The 27,021-nt window shown below is 38.0% G+C and overlaps 1 protein-coding gene across 3 annotated transcripts in view; it reads right to left on the bottom strand.

The window, feature by feature from the left end:
- Cdh7 (cadherin 7) overlaps positions 1-27,021 on the bottom strand; it is a 92,007-nt gene that overhangs the window by 37,731 nt on the left and 27,255 nt on the right. The window contains exons 1-5 of one of the 3 annotated variants that reach the window (XM_048363141.1): positions 18,176-18,205; positions 14,519-14,813; positions 12,509-12,628; positions 4,890-5,057; positions 1,137-1,324 (exon numbers count right to left, since the gene is read on the bottom strand). In XM_048363141.1, the coding sequence (XP_048219098.1) occupies positions 1,137-1,324; positions 4,890-5,057; positions 12,509-12,628; positions 14,519-14,813; positions 18,176-18,205 (801 nt within the window). Of the gene's footprint in view, positions 1-1,136; positions 1,325-4,889; positions 5,058-12,508; positions 12,629-14,518; positions 14,814-18,175; positions 18,206-27,021 lie in introns of those variants that run through there. The other 2 variants (XM_048363139.1, XM_048363140.1) reach the window with 2 other exon arrangements.

The raw sequence follows: 27,021 nt of genomic DNA, 5'->3' as shown, positions 1-27,021 counted from the left end.
AGCACAAACAGCAGCTACCCACTGGAAATCATCACTGCAGTGTTTTATCTTTTGGCCTGAAATCACACATGATTTATTATAACAACTAAAATAAAACTTTCTGTATTGGTATGTTAATTATTGATGAGTGTTAACTGCAGAGCTATACACCTAGCTTGCCATCCTGGTACAGATTTAATTTTCAAGAAGCCAGATTTTTTTATAATATTTAGCATTTAAGTAACTGCTATATATCAAATTACATATGACACTATATATAGTACCTTTGACTTCTTTTTTTATTTAAAATACATCAGGTATCATTCTATGTATTGAAGATATAGTAAAATATATCTATTGTTTTATCAGTCATGGTGATATATTTAAATTTACTGTGGCATACAAACGCTGTTGTCAATTGTACTGTGTTTTTATTTCTATTTAAGCAATTGAGAACTTCTACATGCAACTGATAGGGATTTTTTGAATATTTTATTTATTTATTTATTTTTACCAGTTCTGGAGCTTGAACTTGGGGCCTGAGCACTGTCCCTGGCTTCTTTTTGACCAAGGCTAGCATTCTGCCACTTGAGCCACAGTCCCATATCTGGCCGTTTTCTATATATGTAATGCTGAGGAATCGAACCCAGGGCTTTGTGTATATGAGGTGAGCACTTTTACCACTAGGCCATATTCCCAGCCCTTTTTAATATTTTAAAGGAGTTTTACATAGTGATAATTGCTAATGTAGCAATTATATATATAAACAGTAGTGCTTGTGTCTACTTTACATAAAATGTCTTTGAGTCGAACACAGGGCTTCATTACTGGACTGATCAAGAAATAAACTATTTCTCTGTTCAAGCAGGCATATTAAATAGCACATTTGAGAATGTCTAATCATTACAGTGCTATAGAAATGCATACAGATATATTCAGACAGCAGAACTGATGAAAATTATTACAAATGTCATTCACATTTCCTTATGACGGAGACCTAAAATACATGACTTTTTAAGGTAAAAGAGCAATGATTCCATCTAACCATTCCCTTTGCCTCTTACGGTTTCCCTCACACAAGAATGAAATTGCCTGTGGTATTGTCCTTGTAGAAAGAAAAAAATAAATAACACAAACAAGGATGCAGCCAGCCTTACCTTCTGTATAGTAATAATTCCTTCCTGGGTGTCTTTGTCGACAGCTATTTTGAATATCCCCAGTCCATCGCCATCTACAATCTTGTATTCCATTTCTGCATTAGCTCCTATATCTGCGTCGGCAGCTTTGATTCTGGCTACAACAGAGGCCACGGGTAAGGATTCGGGGACATTGTACTGGTAAGACCCTGGGGAATTCAAAACAAGATGTGAATAAAACCCTACACCATGCCAACCACCATCATTAATTTCTAAAATTTTTAATGCAGCAATTTTGCCAGATTTATTTTTTTTCATGTTTCAATAAGCAAGATGCTATGAGAGATGAATTTCACAAAGCATTCAGTGATTGATTTTAGGGATTCAGTGGAGAAATAAATAGCCTGAAGAGAGACAAGACCAGAGGCTCTATTCCCCTACTGCTAGTAATAAGAAATGAACTTTTATTAATACTAAAAATAAATTCAATGTAATTAAAATATCATCACTATAAGCATTGTATATAATGGATATTCTGTATTAACACATAAAATAATATACACTTGGTTTTATTTGGCCAAGAGTATGCCTGAATATTTCCAACAAGTTAATGTTAGTTTATCTCAGGGATTCATATTCTTGCTTGACTAGCGTCAAAACTACTGTAAATCTCAACCTCTTGAGTGGCCAGGATTCTTGGTCTGAGCAACCAGCAGCCATCTTACTTAGTATTCTTTGTTAAGAATTTTTCAGTACTAGATATGAAAGGATGAGAGGGAAATTATTAAACTTTTCTTTAGTTTATAAATTTACCAATGAGGGGCTGGAGATATGGCCTAGTGGCAAGAGTGCTTGCCTTGTATACATAAGGCCCTGGGTTCAATTCCCCAGCACCACATATACAGAAAATGGCCAGAAGTGGCGCTGTGGCTCAAGTGGCAGAGTGCTAGCCTTGAGCAAAAAAGAAGCCAGGGACAGTGCTCAGGCCCTGAGTCCAAGCCCAGGACTGGCCAAAATAAATAAATAAATAAATAAATAAACAAATAAATAAATAAATTTACCAGTGATCAGAATTATCCTGGTGGGTTTTATAGAGAATGGATTTGAGGCACAATAGTACAAGAGCATGGGGGATATTATTTAAGCAAGGATAAACAAAATTAGTGGCCAAATAACTTTCAAATATTATTTAATTATCTTTTTTTGGCCAGCCCTGGGCCTTGAACTCAGGTCCTGAGCACTGTCCCTGGCTTCTTTTTGCTCTAGGCTAGCACTCTGCCACTTGAGCCACAGCGTCACTTCTGGCCATTTTCTATATATGTGGTGCAGAGGAATCGAACCCAGGGCTTCATGTATACGAGGCAAGCCACTCTTGCCACTAGGCCAGATTCCCAGCCCCCTGTTTAAATCTTTTTATAACTCTTTTCACCATACTTTAACTTAAGAAAAATTAAAAAGCACACAACATTATTTCAGAGTAAGACGAAGGGGAAAGCACAACCTCCCCCCAGAACAGTGAACTTCTTCTTTAGTTCCTTTTTGTGATCATTTACTTTCATGCCTCTTGGGTCTTATTTCCATTTCCATTTAGCAAGTCTGTTTAAGTGTAGTTCATTTGTACTTTTTTATGAAGACAGGACGGATTCTTTGACAGGGATGTAGACAGCATTCTTCTGCTGAAGAATCACTTTCTAGTTTTAGGCTCAGACTTTTTGTGTTTTCTAAAGATTGTGAATACTTCCTATGTTTATAAAAATGATTGTGGTGGGTGTTTATTATTTCTATACATGGAAGTGTCCTTTGTCAAATTTGAAACTTCCCAAGTTGGAATGGGAATTAAATTGAGGGAGAAAATCCAAGGTAGCAGGAAAAAAAAAAAAGTCAATGGAAAAGCCTTGGTTCTCTTCCATTTAGTACACAGGGGAAACCCTAGTAAGCTAGAAATGTGACCCCAAAAAGCATGAAAACTGAAGCCACAAGAATTGTGAGGATCAGTTCTTGTCATCCGGATTTAAAGACACATCAAGCAGTTAATTTTATCATAAGTCCAAGACAATTACATTATTAACCTTCACTAAACTTCTACTGACAGATCATCATAGGCACACTTGAGATTAGCAGTTTGCTTGCTATAATCCTGAGATAAGCTAAACAAATATTGTTATTATAAAGGTAATATCCAGAGAGGTTACAGTTAACACTGTCAAGATATGAGTACATTTCTTTCGGGACAGGGTCAACCCTTCCCTTGCTGTCTCCAAGTGTTTCCTGCCCCTCTGCACCCACAAGTTGCATGGCTCGTTTCCAACACATTGTCCAGAGAGTACTATTTCTGCATTTGTTTATTATTTGTCCCTCCATTTCTGTGCTTCTACTTACAATCCCAAAGATACACAAATGAACAGAGCAAAACAAACAACTAATTTTTCCATTTCCTGGGCTTCATTGCCATAAATATTATTTCATATGACCAGGGCCACATAGGCATTGTGTTGTTCTGTTTGAGATAACTTTTTTTATGTTGCCAGAGGCACTATGATTTTCATTGCATAATATACATAATGAAAAAATAAGAGAAGAATAAAATGAAATATCTAAGAAAAGACTATTTGAAGAAATAAAGGGGTTTCCATGGTTCTTCATGAAGCTTCCTTGTTATGGAATATTTGCAAAATTTAAATGTAGTTCCCTGTTTTATTGGACTAGCATTTTAGAGACAGTGGAATGAGAAAGTTTTATTTTCTTCAGCACTATTACAAAAATCAAAGAACATGCCAAAAAAGGGAGCAACTGAAAAAAAAATCAAGATTAAATGTCTTAAAGAAGACATTGAGACACTTCTATATAGAGGGTTTTGTTGTTGTTGGTTTGTTTGTTTGTTGTCTTTTGCTTCAGTAAATCAAAATCCACCTTGGTCAAGAAAGAACTGAGGTTGAAGAAATGTGTTTTTCTTATTCTTTCAATTGATTTCTTTTGAAACATTGAATGATGTGGTCGAACTACAACAGAATATACCATATAGATAAACTAATACAATATGCAAAATGTACATCTATGAATATGCTGAAGGGAATCCCATTAACATTCTATAGTTAATACCTGTCAATAATTACTTCCACGGGCTGGGGATGTAGCCTAGTGGCAAGAGTGCCTGCCTCGGATACACGAGGCCCTAGGTTCGATTCCCCAACACCACATATACAGAAAAAACGGCCAGAAGTGGGCGCTGTGGCTCAAGTGGCAGAGTGCTAGCCTTGAGCGGGAAGAAGCCAGGGACAGTTCTCAGGCCCTGAGTCCAAGGCCCAGGACTGGCCAAAAAAAAAAAAAAAAAAATTACTTCCACGAATGAAGAAGAAGTTTTGATTTAGTCTTTACAAACAAAGTAATATTCTCAGGGTGAAGAACAGTTACAGGAATTACCATCATCTTTCTAACAATCAAACACAAATTAAGTCTGTGGTAAAAATAAATAAATAAATAAATAAATAAATAAATAAATAAATAAATAAATAAATAAATAAATGCCATTAACATTTGTCCATGTTCAATATGTCCAAAAAGAAAATAAAATCACTCCCATTTAAGACATTTGGCTCCATGTGGCTTGGTAACCTGATAAACACATATTGTATAGTTAACATTATTGCCGGATACATAACAGTTGTGGGAGAATGCAGTAGGACAATTTTTGCTTAATAAATATTCTTCAAATTATAATTTAGAATGTTTTTCTTAGGCAAACAAAAATAGTTCTTGAAGGCAATGAACACTTACTTCGTGGGAAGTGAGGCGGATTGTCGTTGACATCAGTGAGTGTCACAGTGACTGAGGTTGTTCCTGACAGCCCGCCATTTTGGCCAACCATATCCTTTGCCTGAATGACAAGCAAATACTGGTCTTTAGCCTCTCTATCCATGTTTGGGAGGGCAGTCTTGATGACTCCTGTAAGATTTCAAACCCCAGTAAAATGCATCATGAATCACTGCATTGGTACTAACAATGAACACTGATACAAGTGGCTGCCTTTTCTTGTTTGGTTTATTTACTTCTAATCATTTTGATGCACAGGTAAAGATCAAATATATATGGTAATTACACGCAGCACTGAGAGACAGAAAACGTGGCCTTCTTTATACTGAAAATGACAAAATTATCTTCAGTTTTTACTGACTTCATTTCACTGTCTATCCATGGCTTGTAATTGATTGTAATAGTACAGTGAAAATTGCAAGGTTATACAAGTATCTAGTCAATGAGTGTCTACCACCTAAGTATTCTTGTCAGTGTCATAATATTCTATAAATATTTCATGTTTTTTCTTTAGTGTTTCTAATTCTAGTTGCTCCACAACAATGCTTGGGTTCATGAATGCTTGTTGCCTTCAAACAACACAAAAGTTTATCTAAGATGTCTAGAGCTTACATATCTATTTTTGCTTTTCTTTGTCTCTCTTTGTAAAATTATCTTTCAGGAGTTGTACAAAGAAGTTGTCATTCAAAAGAATAGTTTATGAATACTACGCATCTTTAACACTGTAAATTTTTGAAAATTATCTTCTCACTCTCCCAAATCCCCTCTCACTTTAAAAAAAAAATTGTAATGTAAGAGTTGAGTTTCTTTGCTCTTAACATTTTCTATGTAACTATTTTGATTGAGCAACCATAATTGAGCATTTGACCAATGAATATATTTTACCCATATGATATATTAAAAATATGGATTTTATCATGTCTACTTGTTGTTTTAATTTTAAAATTCAAGTCCTCTTTTGTTTTCATTCCTTGTGTATATTTCAGCCAAGAATGATATTTTCAGGTTTACTGTGATTCCTAGTGATCTAGAATATCCCAAGTAAACAGTGGGAAAAATCCTAATTGTTTTTGTAATTTTTTTTCAAATTTTTATGATCAAACTGATGTACAGACAGAGAGGTTACAGTTTCATACGTAAAGCAAATACAGCATACTTTGATGGAACTCTGCTAACCAATGTTACTTTCTTGGATTTCACACCTCTAATTGTCTGCATAAAAAGGATTTTTTAATAACATTTTTTTCAAATGTTAAAAATCATCACCAAGTTTGCAAATGACTGCACGTGGCAAGGATAACTCCATGTCCTTCAACTACTGAACATATTCCAAATTGAATAATTGGGGAAATTTGAATTTAGACTAAGAATTTTCCGTCAGCTTAGATTTCTAGCTGGGTGTGTAGTTTATGCCTGTAATCCTAGTTCCTCAGGAGGCTGAGATGGGAGGATTGTAGTTCAATGTCAGCCTAGGCAGAACAATCCATGAGACTCCTATGTACAAATAATCACCAAAAAGCTGGTAGTAAAGCTGTGACTAATGTTGTAGAGCACCAGCCTTGAACAAAACAGATCAAAAACAGTGCCTAGGCCCTAAGTTCAAGTATCAGGATCAGCATACACACACTAAAAGAAAATAGAAAGAAAGAAGTAAAGGAAGGAAGGAAGGGAGGGAGGGAAGGAGGGAGGGAGGGAGGGAGGGAGGGAGAGACTAGTGGTCTGTGGATGATGCTATTTTTACATTTAAATGTAAATTGTAAATATTGAGGAAGAATTCTCAGATATCACTATATTTACTTATTAGACAGATATATAGTCACATAGATACACGGAAGGCTAGAATGAAGTGTGAACATGAACTTCCCATTTATGTATGTTCTGTGAATACAAAAATATTGTTGTGTGTTACTTTTGTTCCAAAATTATATGCTTTTTAGTCCAGGAAAACAATCTCACAATACTCTAATGTTAAGCAATTATTGATTTTTAAGTGTATTTTATTTTATTTTTATTATGCTTGTCCTGGTGCTTCAATTCTGACCCTGGGGGCTGTCCCTGAGCACATGTTGTTGTTTGGGTTGTTTGGCTTTTCCCCAAAGGCTCATACTTTACTACTTAAGCCACAGCTCCACTTCCGGCTTTTTGTTGGTTAATCAGAAATAAATGTTTTTGTGTGTCCTGACTTTGAAGTGCTGATACACAGATCTCAGCCTCCTGAGTAGACAGGAGTATAGGCATGACACGTGAGAACCGTTTTTGCTTGTTTGTTTGTTTTTGTTTGTTTTTAGAGCATATTTGGTTGCTATAGCATCGTTTTAGGATTTTGAGCTATCTCTGACAAATAAGAATCATTCTTGAGATCACCAGAGCACAGGGACAGCTTGCTGGAGCCTGGCTCCTGTGCGTCCCAACTTTGAAGTAAGTGTGTCCACAATCACTGGATCCCATCCGGAGGAAGACATAACCTAATTCATGTTCCAGTAAAGTGCTAGCTTTTTTTTCCAGTATCTAATCAAGTGAAGACATATTTTCTTTTTTAGTTAGAAATGGCAACTGTCATCTGCATTCATTAACTTTCCAAAATCCTGGTGCTCTTCCCATACAGCCTTTATTGGCTATAGGTAAGAGAAAGTGTTTTCCAAGACCACAGAATTAGAGATAAGAGACATTGGCTCCCTCCAGGCTCCTATCTATCTACTTGATAACAGGAGTCAGAGGTGAGGACTATGAATGAGCTACTGCCACTTGCTGCAGCTATGGGGGTGGGGGGGGGGGAACGCAATCAAATTTTGACAGACAGTGGTGGTGGACAAGAGTCTTTGTCCACAAGTGAAAGATTAGTGAATAATCTATACTGTTGGTTTTCTTTTACGTGGGCACTATTTCAGATCTGTTGCTACCTACTTTAAAAATGATAGTTTATGTGAATATATAAATCTGCCAATTAATATAACTTCAAAATAAATTTCCATGTAACAGGCTATGAACTGAGTACGTTTTGATACACAGTATTTTGTTTTTTAACAATATATGTAATTAATATTTAAAGTTACTCAATAATGCTTCCTACCCAAATGAATCTATTCAATTTTACCTTCCATTAATATGTAGTATGTGAGCTAAGGCTACAAGTACAACACATATTCAAGAAAGAATTGAGATGCCAAACACTGCTCTAAAGTAACACCTGCATTTTGATAATACAATCTCATCAGTCCTCAATCTCCTCAGGTGACAATGGTCACTCGTGTCAATTTGGAGCCCTAAATGTTTATCTGTATCACTCTTCAATGTCTAATCAAGCATAATAAACCAAAGACCCTCTTCTGGGATGAAATATACTAATAAATACGGAAATTAGGAAAGAATGTTTTAAATCCCAAACCTTAAAATACAAAGAGTTAATTAGAAAGTAAATGGAAAGGAAAGTAGAAAAAGATATAGACAAAACATTCTTACGTGAATATACCTCATTCTTAGTCGAATATACCTTTGAGACTTAAGTGGCATTGGACAAATAAATGTATTAGTTTATATAAAAGAGATTTTAGGTTCAATGCTTTTTGATATATTGGGTTATAGATGAAAATTTGCAGAACTAATACAAGCTCAGAAAACAAATAGAAAAACTGGGTCATGGTGAAATAGATCCTGAAAAGAGCAGCCTTAACTTTTAAGGAAAGTAACTATTCATGAATCTTGAAAGTTATATGTTAAAGGAATACAGAAACTTGAATGAGCATAAAAACTTAAGACATATGTATCATTTACAAGGAATTCTTTGATGATAATTTTTCAATACTAGAATAAAATTTTTGAGTTCATTTTAAAATAGGCAATAAAATTAAGTGATCTATCTATCTATCTATCTATATATACACACATATATATTACTCTTAAGAGAATGTTTCTCATTACCTAAGAAATATTTTGGGAATAAAAATTTTCAAAGCTAGAATTAGCAAAAACTTTGGGTAATCTCTCCTGAATAAGTGTGATTTTTCTCCCTCCATTTTTTTAGTTCAAAATTTTATTACATCATCTTCTTGTAAGAGTAGCATATAGGAGAAGTATACAGAATGCAGTCAAGAATCGAATGCATATCTTACAAAATTAAGAAGAGTGAGGGAAGGAGTAGATAAAGGACTGGGTGTAAAATGTTGAAAAGGGCGGCATTGATCAAGATATATTGTGTTCATGAACTATTTCATTAATGGCAACTCACATGTACAACTACTTAAACATGATAAAAGGAATGTGTGTATGTATAAGTGTGTCTGTGTACACAGAGAAACCCAACAGTTGTGAAAACCCTACACTTGTCCACAAAGCTGTCAGGAAAGAAAGAGCCTATGAGAAGAGAAGTCCTGGCATCTCACCTGGGGCCTGGGGGGGGGGGGAATGGGGGGCAGGTTCCTCTTTAGCAACATTTGCCTAGGTTCTCTAAGATGCACCGTGCCATAAAATTAGACTGGAATGTGAGTGAGAGTCCTATGTGGAGAGAGTGATTCATAATGGTGACATTACTTCCATAAAAATATAAGAAGAAATTCCACATGCAACCTATAATGCAGACACCACTTTACCTTCAAGAAAGTTTTCCTAAATGAACTTGATCTCTGCAATGAATCCATTGTCCAGAGCTAGCGTGATAGTGGTAGAATTTGCTCATACTGATCATTTGCTTGGTTTAAAGGTCTACTGATTACATTATAAATCTTTGACAATTTTTAAAGGGCTCTGCTGTATACTTTGAACTCTGAATTGTTTAAGTAGCACAGTCATTTACCAAATAGAACTATAAGTGGAACCTTATTTTCTCACAGGTTACAGAGTTTATCAACAAACCTAGCAATAACCTATCTTCCTATAATTCTGTGGACATTACAAAGGTGAGAATGGTCTAGTTCTTTTTTTAATGTTGCATTAGCTTGTTACTAGTGTGATTTTATTTCCTGTGGAGGTAAACTGTTAGCATTGGCGTTGGAGAAAGCTCTTATTCTGCCTTTTTGGAAGGAGAAATTGAGGGAGAAACAGATTTACCTTCTGGTCATTTGGTCTGTAAACAGTGCTATAGTGAATTGCATTCTCTACGGTTTCAAGACTCTACTTTCTTAGCAGTTAAACAAACTTATGCAAACGTATCTTACAGTGACTGACTCAACCTATTTTTACTACTCTTTATTTAGCATATTTTCAACATTTTCCCTGTCAAAATCTTGCTTTATTCTTTTAAACCTCTAGATCTGGAGAAGTAGGAAATAATGTTATTTCTCCCATAGATAAGAATCTTGCTGTCACCCTGTAAAGAGGACTAAATGAAACTTGATTTACAGCTCCCTGTGCCCTGGAGGGCTTAAAAGTGCACTTTTGTCGGAAAAGATACAATTTATTTTTACTTTCAGAAAGTGTATTTTTTGTATCATGAATTAGCTGAGAGGACAAAAATGGTTATATATTCTTTGCAATAAAAAAAAAAACTGTGGAGGGAGAGTTTCCAATAACTGCCATGGCTACAGTATTAACGAAATAAATTCTTTAATTGGATATGATCCTCTAGATTCCAAAATTAAAACTACATTTACTTAAGCTGAATGTGGTAGCTCTTTTCTGAAATCTCAGCTAATTAGGAGGCTGAAACAGAAGGTTCTAGAACTCAAGGCCTTTCTAGTCTGAGCAAAGTTTAGTTACATACTGACCTTAAAATGATCACAAAACAATTGGTACAGGGCTTGCCTAAAATTAAGTTTATGTATTTAACTAATAATCTGATCTAGTCATTAAACTGCTGTTTTACCTCCATGGGTTCATAGGAAAATTCCATTATCTTACTGCAAGACGAAAATCACAAACCACTCATTAGCAGCAGCAAAATATTTAACCCTTGAGATGAGTATATGATATTTTTGGATAGGTTACCTAATGCAGAATGTGTAATTTCTGAGCAAATTGCCAGACACTTGTCAATGTCTTTTTAGTCTTAAAAAAGGAGATATATAAGACAAAAAGGTAGATGTCTGAGTTAAGTCAAACATGAGCAGATTTCCTGCATTCACAGGACTCCTGACTTGAGGCAATTACTTCATTTGCTTCTCCCTCAGTGCTTCCTTTATCATACCTAGTCCTTCTCTAGGCTTTCCAGGTGCTTTCCAAGATCTAGCTTTACCTTGATAAACTCATTGCAAAGTCGGCTCCAGTGGCTCAGACCTGTAATCCTGGCTACTCGGGAGGCTGAGCTCTGAGGACTGGGGTTAAAACCATTTAGGTAGAAAAGTCTATGACAATGGCATCTCCAATTAACTATCATAAAGCCATAAGTGAAGCTGTGACTCATTAGTAAAGCTCCAACTCTGAGCAAAAAGGCACCAGGAAAGTAAGTACCCAAGTCTCCCAAGTCTAACATCAGTCCTGGCACACACACACACACACACACACACACACACACACACACACACACACAAACACACACAAAAGAATATTCGAATATTCTATTCGAATATTCATTGCAATGCCTGAAACTTCTAATGCATGAGCTACTACTATTGAATTTGCTTCTGTGTTTATGGAACATATCATGTATTGATTTCAAAAGGCAATGGAAATACCTCCTGCAGTGAGCAAATTGATATAATCTTTCTTTCTTTTTCTTTCTTTCTTTCTTTCTTTCTTTCTTTCTTTCTTTCTTTCTTTCTTTCTTTCTCTTTCTTTCCTTCTCTCTTTATGTAAATAGAGAAAACATAACCAAACCATTAAATTATTCACCTAAGATGTCAGGTACTACCAAATATTCCTAATTATATATGTGAATACTTAAAGAATTCTGCACTCTGATACAGGTAGAATTATTTTCAATTAGAAATGTTTTTGATTTTCAGTGAGAAAATCTTAGCAGCACATACTTCCAAGTATTTGCAAGCACCTATTCTACATAGGAAGAACTAGAAAAGTCGAATGTATTAATAGTAATGAAAACAATAATGTTCCATGATAGGACTAAATTTCATGTAAGCAGTTTCAGCTTAAAAGCAAAAGCAAACCAAATAAACCACATGAAATACATATTCTACTCCTCAGGTTTGTAGCTAATAAATATTTCTTTCAAATTGATTCAAAATAACTGCTTTTTACTAAGCAGATCAACATCTTCATTGTTTCAGTGGGTTTTCCAGAAAAAAATAATGAATCCATCATCTTACAAACTGAACTGACATGCTCTTCTATTTTGTGGCAGAGACTACTGCCAGCATTCGCTAAGTAAAATATGCAAAAAAATAAAACTCACAGGTAAAGAATTAAAATGTTCTTATAAAGTTATCTCTAATAGCACCTAAAATGCTGTTGGATGTATAGCAATTGCTCTTGTTTTTCATTATTTTCTTTGGAATCACAGAGAGATGGTACCAAATGATTCTTATTAAGTTGCTAGGTCCTTTATAAATGCTATTTTGAAGGAAGTTGGTGCGATCAAAGACACCTATGAAAAACAGGGTGTCTGTTGCGAACTATAGGCAATCAAATTAACTGCCAGCAATTCTAAGCCAAGGAATGAGACAAGTTCAAGGGCGTCCACGCTTGCACGTTACCTGTCTTTGGCTCCACTGAGAAGTACGGCTGGCCTTGAAGGATACTGTAGACCACCCTGGCGCTGTTACCGTAGGTCGGGTCATCAGCGTCTGTGGCTGTCACTTGGACCACTGAAGTCCCTAGATGACAATTGTCAAGGAACACCTGATTTCAAAGCCAGCAATGCAGAACTGCCAAGCTACCACCAATGCTACCTGTTAGCTCTATTCTACATTAATTTTTATCTTCAATCGATACGTCTGAAAAGTTGTTCTAGTTTTTTTTTTTGTTTGGATAAGTTGACTCTAAATAAATAAATAATTAACAGTAAGAAGGCACTTTGCATAAAGGGTTTATATAAATATTCCCCTCCACCACAAAAATACTATTGATGATGACGCCTATATTGGGGTGGGACAAAATCAGCACTTGGAAGAATTGAAATTCTCGGAATAGGAGTCTTTTCTACTTTCTGTTGCTCTCCCAAAGGCAAAGCAAGATGTAAGAGCAGGCTGAACCCAAAAGTCAGTCAGGGCCCCCTCCTTGTGTCGCTTACACAGATCAGACAGAAACTAATATTGCATTAATTGTGCAAAGAATTTTAGCAGGATACGTAAAGGCTCTCCAATCTCCTTAGTTATTATTTATTTCTGCCAAGTCATTTAAAGACAAACTATGAAATACAACTACTAATCTCCCCTTCCCAAAGGAGGAAAGAATGACAACATAAAAAAGAATTCTTTGCCTTGTTTCTGTATTATATGTTACATATTTCTGCTCATTTAATGTGGACAGCATTGACTCAGATCTGCTCATTTTACTTCCATTTTGAATGCAATCTTTTCAGTATCATATTGATATTTATTTAGATCATATGTTTATGCACACCTAATTGTATAAAGGTGGATACTCATATAGTTTTATCTGCTGGCCAAAAAAATATCATGAGTTCTTTAAGGTCTTAGTCTGTTTCTAACAATTTTCTGACTATAATATGAATATGATTAAGTACCTCATGCAGGTTGGGTGTATACATGTGACACACCAATTCTCATACTTTTCCAGATATACATCTTAGAAATTTCATGTGGAAAATGTTATTGAATAATTGAACCAATGAAATAACTTTTATCTTAAATCAAATAATATTGGCTAAAATTCCTATGTGTTCTGATATAATTTCTCATAATATTTTAAGTAAACTTTTTTCCCCATCAATACAAACGATGAGACCAAAATAAGTATATAAATTAACTGGCTTCCATTCTTGTCTCATTGTTTTATGAAATCATCATATTTAAAGTACATACTGACCATAAATCATTCTAGAAGTATCTGAAAAACCAGAAATTTAAACATCAGACTTTATGCTGTTTGGGATAAAGTGCATAAAAGGAGCACATTGCTTGCTACTTTTCTAGTAATGGGGAAATGCCAGAAAAGCTACCAATAAAACATCCTTCTCCATTCTCTTACTTACTTTACCATTATTATGCACAATTCGCTCTTGGATTCTCATTTGGGAAAAATAACAAAATGATGGCTGATGACGCATGTATTCTGGATATGTGAGCTGACACAAAGGTAGGCGAACCGCCCTGCCAGGCACTGCAGGCCCCAGTGCGATGAAGATGGAGTGAAACATGGGTGAGTGAACCTTAATCCTGATGAACAAAGATCCACGAAAGACCATCACCAAGCTGTCTGGAAGTGTGGTGTTAACTTAGGCACAATTATAATGATTATTCCTAAGAAGAAAACAAATGTTGCAGGGAAAATGCAACACAGACTTAACTTCTTCAAATCCTTAAGATACCCATGTGATAGAAATACTTAAGCCATATGTCCTAATTTTCCACGTAAATAAAGTCATGCATTGAATGCGGGAGTTCCGGTTGCTATCATGCTTATCACAATTTCTTGCTTCCTCACTGACGAGTGTCACCCATGGGTTCCTGTAACCTTTCTCCAGGTCACTGGCCATGGACACACCACCTAAGATTAACTACAGCCTCACACATCTGACTTACCCACAGGAGACATTTCTGGGACGCCCGCGGTGTAGGGACCGTCCAAAAACTTGGGCTCGTTGTCGTTGATATCTTGAATTTTGATGACAAACTCGGATTCGGGCTCCACGGGTTTGTTGGTGAGCCGGTCCAGAGCCTGGGCCCTGAGCGTGTAGTAGGCCTGCTCCTCACGGTCCAGCCTCTTGGTCGCATGGATGTCACCCGTGTTCTCATCAATGATGAATATGGAGCTGGCCCCTTCTCCCGACAAGATGTATTTGATGGAACCATCGCCTTTATCAACATCGGAGTGCAGCTGGTGAAAAATTTATGCGAGAGGAGATTAGTTTACAGGAGAGACAGCCGTGTGCCCATGTGTAAAAATAACTCCGATGTCAGGCAGCCTACAAGAACTGTTATTGTTCTTGGAAAGATAAGCTGAAGGCTTATTGTGCAAAGCAGAAAGGCGATTACAACGTGTCATTGCGCACTTGAGAACAAAATGATTCCATTTCTTCTTGTAAATGGTCTTAATTCCAAAGGTATTTTATATTCTTCCCAAAGTCAGAAAACTGGTGTCCTGGGACTTTCGATTTGTTCTACTCTTGCCAGATTTAGCCATCTTCTTTGAACTAAGCCACTATTCAGTAAACATGTGCAATTACTAAATTTTTCTATTCCATTCTAAGGGTTATTCCATAGACTATAAATTGTGTTTTCTTGTAATACTTAATTTACCATCAATTCCCTGCATTCTTCTTTGTTTGTTTTGAGCTAATACTTGGTACTGAACTCAGAAATGGGGCTCTGTTCCTTAGTTTATTTGATTTTTTCCCCCTCAATTCTGGCGTCTTAACTCTTGATCCACAACTCTGCGTGCAGCCTTTTGCTTTCCTGCAGGGGCTGGCTTTGACCTGTGGTCCTCAGATCTCAGCCTCCAAAGTAGCTGGGATGATAGATTCGAGGCACCAGGGCAGGCAAAGCTCACCTTCTTTAAGTGCCTTGTAGCCTCCCTCCCGTACCAGACCCCTTACACTCCTTTCTGTAATTAACCAATGTGGATGGATGTCCATTCTTAAAACCTGTCTATTCGTTCTGTTCTGTATTTTAAATTTTGAGGCTGAAAAAAAAAAAACAAACCCTGAAACAACACTGCTGTCTAAAGTAGGAATTTTAAATGAATACGTGCATGGGACTTCAATGAAACCCTTTCTTGAAATACCAAGAACTGCATTCGATTTGCATGATTAACCCCAGTCTCCGCAACCGGCCAGCACCTCCGGATTTGCATTTCCTATCTGGAACTCTCCCGCTGCATGTCAGAACATTATGTTGAACAGAAGAGCCATAGGGAACTCAGAAATAATTACACATTTTCCTGAACTACATAACCCAAGAAACACGCTAGTCAATCCGTCATTTCAACAATCTTTCATCCTCTCTAAAGGCCATCATCCTGGACTTTGGTTAACATGAATGTTAAAAACTCATTTTTTTCCAAATTCCTGGGCTTTCCACTGACCTACAGAGGTCTGTTTGCTCTCTTCAAAAAAGACAAGGTACTAAAAGTATTAAAAAGAGAAAGCTCCTGGGGGCTGGGAATGTGGCCTAGTGGTAAAGTGCTTGCCTCGTATACATGAAGCCCTGGGTTTGATTCCTCAGCACCACATAACATGTAGAGAAAGCCGGAAATGGGGCTGTGGTTCAAGTGGTAGAGTGCTATCCCTGAGCAAAAATAAGCCAGGGGCAGTGCTCAGGCCCTGAGTTCAGGCCCCAGGACTGGCAAAAAAAAAAAAAAAGAGAGAAAGCTCCTTATGAATGTGTGCACAGAGCATTCTCATCTCACCATGAGGGTGGAAGAGGGTTTAAAATTTTTCCCCATGCTTCTCTGTAAGAGATTGTGCACCCTGCTCGGAGAGCTGGGCCTAGGTACTGCTTTGGGGACTTGAATACCTGACTTACCCTTTGTTTCCCAGGCATACCTTGTGACTGAGTTTTGTTTTCAGCACTCGGTAATGAGCACTTTTGGCATGTGGCTAACACACAAGGGTGCAGGTGGAGTCTGTGGCTATGGTGTTGGTCTCGATTTTTGTGAGTCACTCTCAGGATTACAAACACACGTGTGTGGGGGCTGGGAATATGACCTAGTGGCAGGAGTGCTTGCCTCATATACATGAAACTGTGGGTTCGAGTCCTCAGCATGACATATATAGAAAAGGCCAGAAGTGGCGCTGTGGCTCAGTGGCAGAGTACTAGCCATGAGCAAAAAGAAGCCAGGGACGGTGCTCAGGTCCTGAGTTCAAGCCCCAGGACTGGCAACAAAACAACAACAACAAACAAACACACGTGTGCCTCTTAATTTAGGACCTTAAAACTTGCAAATCTTTACTGTTGAATTATCAAGAACTTCCGAGTTTATTTCATGTTCACTCTATCCTTTAAATTTCAGGAGTGTGGTCATGAATCCCCTTAATAGAGGAAGAGAATGAGGTAGAGGAAGTACTAAGTATCATGGTGGCAGAAGTGGCTGCCTTGTGTGAGCAAGGCCTTCAGGCAAGGACTTTGAGTCACTGCAAAGGTGAACGGCGGAAAGAAGGGGGCTGGGAACAAAGCTCCATCTCTGCACCCTCTGAAGCTAGCTCAGTCCTTCTTCATGGTATCTATCCACATTCTTTAGAACATTCCAGAAGAGTCTTTGCTTGCCATTACATAACAAAAAGCTGCACCATGTCCAGCAACATAAATCGAAACACTTGAGTCCTGAGACAAAGGTGGATAACAAACATAAGTCAGCTGCTTTTAGCCTTCTACTCACAGACTCTCAACGCTCCTGCCTTGTCTCTGTCCTGATGGAGCAGTTTCTGTGCCAGCTGGGCAACAGCCCGGGATGACTGGGTGTCACGCAGGTGACCACGGACACAGTAGGAATACCTGTGGTAGGGTCGGGAGGGAGGCTGTCCATTGTTTCTCAGAATATTTAGCAGTGACTGAATGTTGGGGATTCACGCTGCCCTTCCCCCAGCCCTGGAGCAGTGTGGGAGGGAACCCCTCCCACCTTCCGGCCTTAACCGGAAGAGAAGCAAGGTCCCCGCCTCTCTCCGTTTGGCCACATGTCTAATAGCGGAGGCCTGGCCCTTGGGGGATTGTGGTCTCCGCCCACAGAGGAAGTTTCATGACATCACCTGATGGGCAGCCCAGTTCAGCCAATTAGCTAGTCACCCCAAGTCCCTCCCCTTCCGCCTTTGTCCCTGTAATAAATTCTTCTGCCCGCCCCCTGGGCGGGCTAGACCAGTTCAAACCTCAGACTGTCTCCCCGGAGCCTTCCTTGCTGCGCCGACCTCTGACACGTGAGAGGGGACATGCGGGGAGGTTTTCGGCAACTCTCTTCTCGGCTGAACGCGATCCACAAGAGCGCGCTTTGCCTTCTGCGGGCGGGAGACAAAGCCGAGTGCTCTTTCATAGTTTGGGATTCAGGTATTTCCCACAGGAGATAGGGGGAAAAGGGGTCCCAGAGACACCAACAACTGAACTTCACCTGTCCCCTGATTCTGTATTTTCTGCTGTGGCATTGTTAGTTGTTTCCAATTACTGACAGTGTAAGAGATTAAAGGTAAACTCTTGCTATTTTGTTCTCTATTCAGAGGATTCCATGCTATTACTTTCCTTTTTTTTTAATACATACGTATTTACATACATATGGATGTACATACATACCCATACAGACTTCATATATACTTTTTCAAGAGTCTTGCAGTTTGCAATATGTCCTATCACTGATTTTTTCCCCTCCACCTGGTACCATCAATAGTGTTGTAATCACTGCCAAAAATTCACAAGCAGAAAATTACTTGGAGCCTAAACTCTGTGTCCTTGCAAGGTTACTGTAAGCATCTGTGGCTAAAAGCAATAACCAACTTTAGAGCAGTAAGATGGATTCCGAATTATCAGACAGTTTCAGACATTCAAAATCTGGGACTATGTGAGTTAGACTAATCTTTGTTGGTGTAGGAAATCCATACTGCTAATGAAGAACTGCTGTCTCTTCTGGCTGAAAATGAATCCTCTAAAGAAAAGTGCTATAATTTGGAAATAGCAAATGAGGTACTTCATTTCACATATGTCCGTGTAGCTACACACACACACACACACACACACACACTTTGTAAATACCTAGACATTATAGGTTCCAAAGTGGAAACCCAAGTCTAGAAAAACTACTTTTTACCCCTATAATAAAGGTAAAGGAATAAACAAATAAGACGAATAAAATTAAAACTATCCATACCCTATTTAAGGCAGAACAGAACATTAAATGTTATGTGTATTTCACATCCAAACATCCTTTTAAAGCACGATCCTGAGGATAGTCTAAATATTCATTTAAAACTTGGACAATTCATTAATCATCACATAAAATTCACTTTCATTTGATGACTTTCAAAGCATGTGTTGTGTATCCCAAGTAAATATTTTCATTACATTAAACTTTTTTTCAAGTAAGCACAATATTTGATACAGAATTCTTAGTTGATTCTCCTTACTGATAAGACAGAAAAACAATCACAGAGGGACATACAAATTTTCTATAAACTCAGAGGGTAATTTTTTTTGTGGGTTAGTCACAACGCTTCTGCTTAAAGCTAGTGCCCTACCACTTTGAACCACATCCTGATTTCCACTTTTCTTGTGTTGACTTGAAATAAGAATCTCATAGATTTTCCTACCCATGCTAGAAAATCCTCAAATATCAGCCTCCTAAACAGGATTACAGGTGTGAGCCACCAGCACCCAAAAGAAGGTCATTATTTTATAATTGTGTATATATAAATATGAGGAACACCAAAGTGACTTCGATTTTGTAAACTAATGAAAGCCAACAAGACTCCATCTTAATTTAAACAGCAAAATGCCAATTTGGAGGCCTGGGTCAGTGGTTGAGTACATTCTAGTAGAAAGCAAGCAGGGAAAGAAAGTAAGGCTCTGAGTTCAAACATAGGAACCAACAGAAACAAATAAACTAAAGTTAAAACTAAAGGGGAAAATATTCCTTGGAGTGCAAATCAATGTACAACCCTGATATCTGCATACCTATGTTTACTACAACTTTACCCACAATAGCCAAACTTTGTTGCTGGACAGGGTACCCAACAAGTAATGAATGGATTAAAAAAATTCCCCTGCAAACAGTCACATGCTCCCATAAAATATTACTCAGCCAAAGGGAAAAAAATAAAATTACATAATGTATAAGGAAATGAATGGAACTGGAGATCATCATGTTGATTTAAGTCAAGCTTACAAGGTCAATGCTATTTGCTCTTGCTCATTTGTATAAGGAGATATGAAATGATTGATGAGGGCAATGATGATGATGATGATGATGTGGCACCAGCATTTTAGGTGACAGGAGTGTAAATGAGAGACTGAGAGAGGGGCCTCACGGTAAGGGGGAGGGTTAAGAGTACTGAAATGTAATAAAACTAACAGAAGAGTTTGTGGGGAATGGAGAAGGGAGGAAGGCATATGAAATAGAGCAAGTGAACTTGTTCATTGTATACTGTGAGCATGCATGAGACTATCACAGTGAAATCCCTTTGCATCTTAAAAATAAAACAAAGTAGATGTCATCATCTACACAGTATGATTATCAACTGGGGAGTGATTTATATCAAAAAGGATATTCACAATGAACATTCTAATCTTAATTTACCTACTATAGAGTCCTTATTTTTAAAGTTAAGAGTATATTCCATATTATTGCAAGTTTAAAATAATAAATGTAGAAGGCATATGTCAGATTATTACAAGGTTAAAGTCATAAATATAAACTGTAGAAACAAATGATACTTCTTAAGTACACACATTACCTACAAGATCTCTTTTCTCATTACGTCTTCCAATAAATATTTTCCACATGCCACTAGATAACTTGTAATTATCAAGCTGCTGAAGAAATATTGCAAAGGAAAACAAGGGTCTGAGTCATTTCTTTCTGGTTGAAGTATTGCTAATTTATAATTATCATTATGGTCTAGGATAATGGAACACAATTTACCTGTGACGCATCTTTGATTAAGATGTTTGGTTTAAGAGGTTTAGATATTAATTACTATACATAGAGTAATAAAAGGTATAATTTAGGAAATGCATAGGTGATATTAAACTTGCTAAGCATATCTCATTTCTTTATTTAACCAACCACAAATAAAAGGACAGGATAACTCAGATTGTTTTTATTCTCAAACTTATTCAGCTGTAATAAACATTCAATCTTGGGTCCTCACTTATTTTCTTGGTGGAATGTCATCACCTCAAGGCCAAATGAAGGAGCTCTGGGTATGATATTGAATCTCTTCTCTCCTCCATCTGTAATGTCTTATTCATTCTTAGATCTCAGATTATTCATCTGATACGGGCCCATATCTGCACACGCACACTTTGGCTTGAAAGCTAAAAGGAAGGATAACATGAACGAATGTCTTTGGAAGAAAATATGTAAAAATGAAACTTTTTATTCAAATTTATAAGCTTGCATATATTGCCACAGTCGATTACCATGTTCCTTAGAGAAAGACATTTTGCTTTTGTTCAAAAAGTGTGTACATCTGTGCCTATGATGTGATAACTAGGAGCTAAACATTCAAAACCACTGCTTTTTTTTTAAACCACAGATCAAGCAACAACTCAGAGGATCTCTGTCTCTCTCCATTCCTCCCTCTCTCCCCTCTCTCTGTCTCTCATTTCCTTTGCAGAAAACTCCACAGTAGTGACCTTATATTATCTCTAAGTGCTATTACCAATTCAGATCTAAAACTTCCACATCACTGAGAAATCACCCTAAAGCCAAGACCTTGTCCTGACAACTAAACAGGACCTCAACATTACTCCAGTAGTCAACAGACCACATGCTCTCCTGATGGCTTACAGGTAGGACAGCAACCTAATCACTGAGCTGGGAATGCAACAAATAAACAGAAGCGGGTAAGGGGAAGCCCCTGGAAAAGCTACTCATTCTTCCTCAGAAAAGTCATGGCATTTTTTAAAAAACAGGGGCTTGGTTAGTGAGACAGCACTCATCATGAAGACGGAGCAATGCCCACTGAAGTCATTGACTGAGAAAGGGGTCCGATTTTCCAAATAGAGTTAAAGACTGAGGCACATTAGCAACTATTCCAGTAATTTCACAGAACCAAGTAATTTCACAAGAATCCAATGTCGCAATGAAAATAATGGAGATCATTTAGAAATTCAGTTCCATTTCATTTTACAAAATTGTTAGGAAGTCACAACAGAATGTATTGTTATTAAAAATCAAATCAACATGCAAAAACACTTCAACAACAAGAGAACAGTTGACCCTTTTTCTCAGATCACTGGGAACTACTGGACCAACGGATCAAACCCTTCTATGAAGACTATTTTGAAGACTTGTCTGCAGCAAACCTGTAGCACTATTTTCCCACCATAATGTTAGAGAACATACTCAACCCAGTGGAGGACAGCATGTGGGGAAACGAATCCCCAAGAACATTTTTAAGACTTGCTTGGATAGTTCATGCCTCACCCTTTGAGAGGTCATTCACACCCATGGCATACGAAAACAGCCTAGTGTATTGACAATAATTTTCAGTGGTCTGCATCGAATGGTCTCATGTATTAGGAAAACGAAACAGTAATGATGAACACAGTGGACATGTGCTCTTAAGAGTCTATGTTTGGGGAAGTCTGAGCTACTTGGAAGTATCTAGCTGATTGTAATAGAAAGGTAATATGTCCAGTGCAATGTGGCAGGTGCTAGTTTGCAGGAAAAGACACGAGCAAACCCACTGCTGGAGAAAACACTGAGCTAGCAAATAGAAAAGGAAAAAGCCCAAGAGGCAGTACAATGAGTCTACCGGGACAAGCAACAAATAGGCTTATTAGGAAGATCTTCATAAAAGGGTCTGAAGGCTCTACCCTCCTCCCGAGCTCCTCGTGTCATACGCTGGCCTGCCTAATTTATTCCCACTTCTCTTTTTCTCCACCATGGGTATTTATTTCAATAATTTTCCCACTCCGTGGCCACAGGAAAAGCCCTGTTTCCAAGCGAGCTTTCTGGGATCATGAATGCCCGGTCTCACACACTTACTTACCGGTGGCAGAGCTGCTCTGCACACTCGTGCTCACGGGCCCCATGCCACACCCTCTCATTCTGTGGACAGCACCCCAGAGTAACATTTACATAACCGGGTAGGAGATGGTGGGTGAGAAGCAACCGCTGAAAGAGACAAGATTCATAAAAGTCATGACCCCAATAGAGAGCCCGCTTGTCATTCAGTAGCCACCCGATGTCTTCTGCATGTTCCATGCTTCCCAAATGTTCTGTTGTAAAGCAAGTTCACACTGTGAATGAACTGGCCCACAAAATGGGCGGGGGGCACGTTACAGCGGGGTTTCCCTTCTGGAAGCACAAAAAGTAAACTTGTCTTAGCTCAGTGAACCCAGGAAGTCTACCTGCATGCCTTCCTCCTCAGTTCTGCGCTCCACAGTGACACTGTATGGTCACTCACGCAGGAGGCTTCTCAGAGGCCAATACACAATAATCCAAGAACACGTGTGTATAGGACAGGTTTTATTTCATTTGTCAAACCTTTTTTTTTGGGGGGGGGGTCAAACTGTATTACACCTTAAGAAAGCACCACTGGCCTAACGAGAAAAAAGGACATAGAAGCTCTGGGAAGAAGATGTTTTCCATTTTACTGATGCTACTTTCAAAGGCAGAAGAGACTTGGGATTATCGATACGATAAAAAAAAAAAAGAAAGAAAACTTGGGCAGAAAAATTGGGGCTACCATTTGCTGAACACATGCAAATTTTGAAAAGCATACTTTAAATTTTACAGAACATAATTCCAACCAAGACTTATATTTCCTAAATAAAAAAATAAATGAACCTGCTTCACGTGACAGGATTTTCAGTGGGATATTTAATTATTTCATCTAAAACACAGCAGGTGTGAGGATAGATACGACCGTGATCTGACTCAGTTGACCTAAAATACCAAAAGATACTATATCCTCCAAGCAAATGACATAGAGAAGCTTTGTGCCAGTGGCTCACACCTTAACTACTCAGGAGGCTGAGATGTGAGGATTGTGGTGCAAAGCCAGCCAGGACAGAAAAGTCTGTGAGCGTCTTAGACTTATCTCCAATAAACAACTCCAAAAAAGCCAGAAGTGGCACTGTGGATCAAATGGTAGAACACTAGTCTTGAGCACACACTGACTAAGGTTCAATGCCCAGGCCTTGAGTTCAAACCCCAGGACAGAATAAAGTAGGAATAATACTAACAATAAGCATAGGGAAATAAGTGAAGACAAAATTCAAAATCTTCCCCTTGAGCCCTTATTTCTGCACCTCTACCATCTTCACATTCTTGTTTACTTGCTTTCTAACAATTTGGATCCCAGCATCGAATGACCTAACTATTGAAGTTTATATAAACAAATCTTATGAATTTTTCTAAAGCAAATGGGATAAACATCGGATGGGAGTAGATAGTAGCACAGAAAGAACGGACAGAAACTATCCTAATACTTAATCAGTAGGCTGACACACCAACGTGGCTTCCTCATAAGGGTGCCTGGAAAGGCATCTCTGATTTTCCTTGGAGAGAATGGTTAGGGGTTTTCTGTCTTTGCAAATGTTTTCTGACCATCACAGTCCCACCCAGGGAAAGGTGGTCATGCCAAAATATGGAGGAACAGCCTGAGAGAGGGTGAATAATGTTCTTGATGGATTATGACTGAGTTTTGCCCAGGTTTGTTTAGCTTTCAAAGTGATGATGTTCTGTCAGACACTGAAGTTAATAGGCTCTCCAATCTCTTAACAGCCGCGTTTATTTCATTGTAGTATACTCGATGTCCTTTTTTGAAATGACTAGCAAATATTAGAACCCTACTCTGTCATCCATTAATCCAATCAAGGTCTAAGATGCATTAGATAAAGTCTTCAGCAATCACTGGAGAGAATCCTAGTAATAGTGAAATCAACTCCTCTCAAAAAGACACAGAATGAGCATCCAGGGACAGGAGGAGATACCTATGTTTTCTAATGTTGGACCATCTGAGACTATTCAGCACATGATCGCAAGTGAGCTATAATCATTCATCTAGTCAATAAATATGGAGTCAGTAAATGATTTACAAAGTAAATCAAGGACCAGCATGAGGCATGGGTGAGTTTTCAGTTCATGAGATAGACTTCATTTTATTTTATTTTATTTTTTGCTAGTCTTGGGGCTTGAACTCAGGGCCTGAGCACTGTCCCTGGCTTCGTTTTTGCTCAAGGCTAGCACTCTGCCACTTGAGCCACAGCACCACTTCTGGCCTTTTCCGTATATGTGGTGCTGAGGAATCAAACCTAGGGCTTCATGTATACGAGGCAAGCACTCTTGCCACTAGACCCAGTCCGAGATAGACTTCATTTTAATAATTTCTAAAATGATAGAATGCGTGGAATTCTTACATCCTGGTACAACCAGGGACATTCTAAAATACATACAGAATACTCCACTGTCAGAGAACCACAAACATCTATTTTTCTAAGATTCTCCTTCCCTAAGTCACAATGACTGCTTACAAATGGCTTTATCAAAGCAAGATATTAAAATATTTATTTGTGGGCATTTGGAGAGATGAGGATTTTTTTTTACTTATGTATACCGATATATACTTTTAAAAAATCCCTCTACAGAAGAAATTAGCTTATGATTTAAAAATGTATGTCAAGAAAATACACAAAGTATCTTGAAAGGCTTTGTCAATATAATATGGGGCCCAAAACATACAATTCTCAGGACCAGTAGCCTTACTTAACAGGGCATGTTATGTATATTCTTGTAATTTATCCGCACAATTCCAATTGGGGTCACACACTAAGAAAGCCCATTTGGCTCTTTCATTGTTGGGAATTTACAATGCTGTCTATTTTCTCTGTATGCCACTCTGTCACATTAGAGATACATGGTTCAGATGTATTATCCGATTTCGATTCAAACTACTCAAAACTCCTTGCAGCAGTGTGATGAGGATAATGATTTCCTGGTAGAGAGTGCTACAGAAAAGTACTAACACAGAAAAATGTTGCCTGAGGCTATGATTTGGGGTGGGTGCATTGCAATTACAATTGCTATTTCCATTTGCTTAAACATCTTTTGCTATGAAGGAACAAAAAATACTAGCTAAACCATTTTTGCACCATTTGATGATTTAAAAAATAAACCTCAATGGGCACACATGGGAATATATCAGACATGAGAAAAAAGATTATTCATTGAGCTACTTGACCCTGGATTTGTAATACTATGTGAAATGGGCAGTTCTAATAACAGAAAAATAATGCCAAATGTCTGTGCAAGCTCAATCCAATCTAACTTGAAAAGCCAGTGCTACTGATAAGAAGTGTCCTTTCCTGTTCCTTTTTATCAACCTCAACCTTTATCCATTCTGTTTCCCATGTTGTTGGCATCTCTTTTATTCAGTAATAATAGTCACAGCTAATATTGACTGAGTGTCACTATATGTGAGACTGAAAGAGCTTTAAAGTCATCTAGTGAAATTCTTCTGCAGCGGGCATGGTTGCTCTAAATTTTTACATAAGAATGCTATGATTTCATCATTCCAAATGTCACACAATAGTTTGACAGGCTGGGATCTGAGACTTTCCAATGACAGGGTACGGTATTTCTACCCACTCGATCGCTCTGGTTGTGTCCCATCCCTCCCCGACTCACCTCCTCTCACAAGCAATGATCTAAAAGAACTGGAGCTTTTGCTTTTCTGTATCAAAAAAGTTCAACCATTACAGGTGGATTTAGACTAACTGTATTTTCAGGTTTTTAATCTCTGACCTCTCCTTGCTCTTTTGGCTGCACTCCGAATCAGCTGGCAGCTCCCAAAACTCTATCTCCATGGTCCTCAGACTCTCTGTATCCTTCACTCTGTGTCACTTCTCATTAGAAATCAAGATTTACAGGCAGAATCAGCATTTCTTTATTTATAACAGAGATTTAACAGCACAGCCATGGGATCTTTGTACAGATGCACATGGGCATACACACACACACACACACACACACACACACGAGCATGAGGCCACAAACAAACGGCTTACACCTTGAACTGGCCTCTTATCATTCTAGTATTACATAATTTATATACACATCTTATTACAATGGAATAGTTTCATCTCTTTCTAGCTCAGAATTTGGGATATCCTCATAATAGCTTTCCAAACTGAAGATCAGATCCACTGGCTGTGTGGTGTCCAGTGGAATGCACCCCCTATCTACTTCCTTGGAAGAAAAACAGCTATCTGTGTCCATTGCAAGATGTCATTTATTCTAGCAGGCATCTTGAATCCTGATAAGGATATGAGATTTGTAATTTTTGCATGCACTGTTTTTTGCTTTGTCTTGTCTTTTTCCTGCCTCTACTTTTTCCTATTCTTCAAAACATCACTGTATGCCCTCAGAATAAAACAAA

Source organism: Perognathus longimembris, chromosome 15 (genome assembly GCF_023159225.1).
Source record: "Perognathus longimembris pacificus isolate PPM17 chromosome 15, ASM2315922v1, whole genome shotgun sequence".
Taxonomy (NCBI): Eukaryota; Metazoa; Chordata; class Mammalia; order Rodentia; family Heteromyidae; genus Perognathus; species Perognathus longimembris.
The sequence above is the reverse complement of the archived record's forward strand: the minus strand, read 5'-3'. Positions and strand labels throughout refer to the sequence as shown.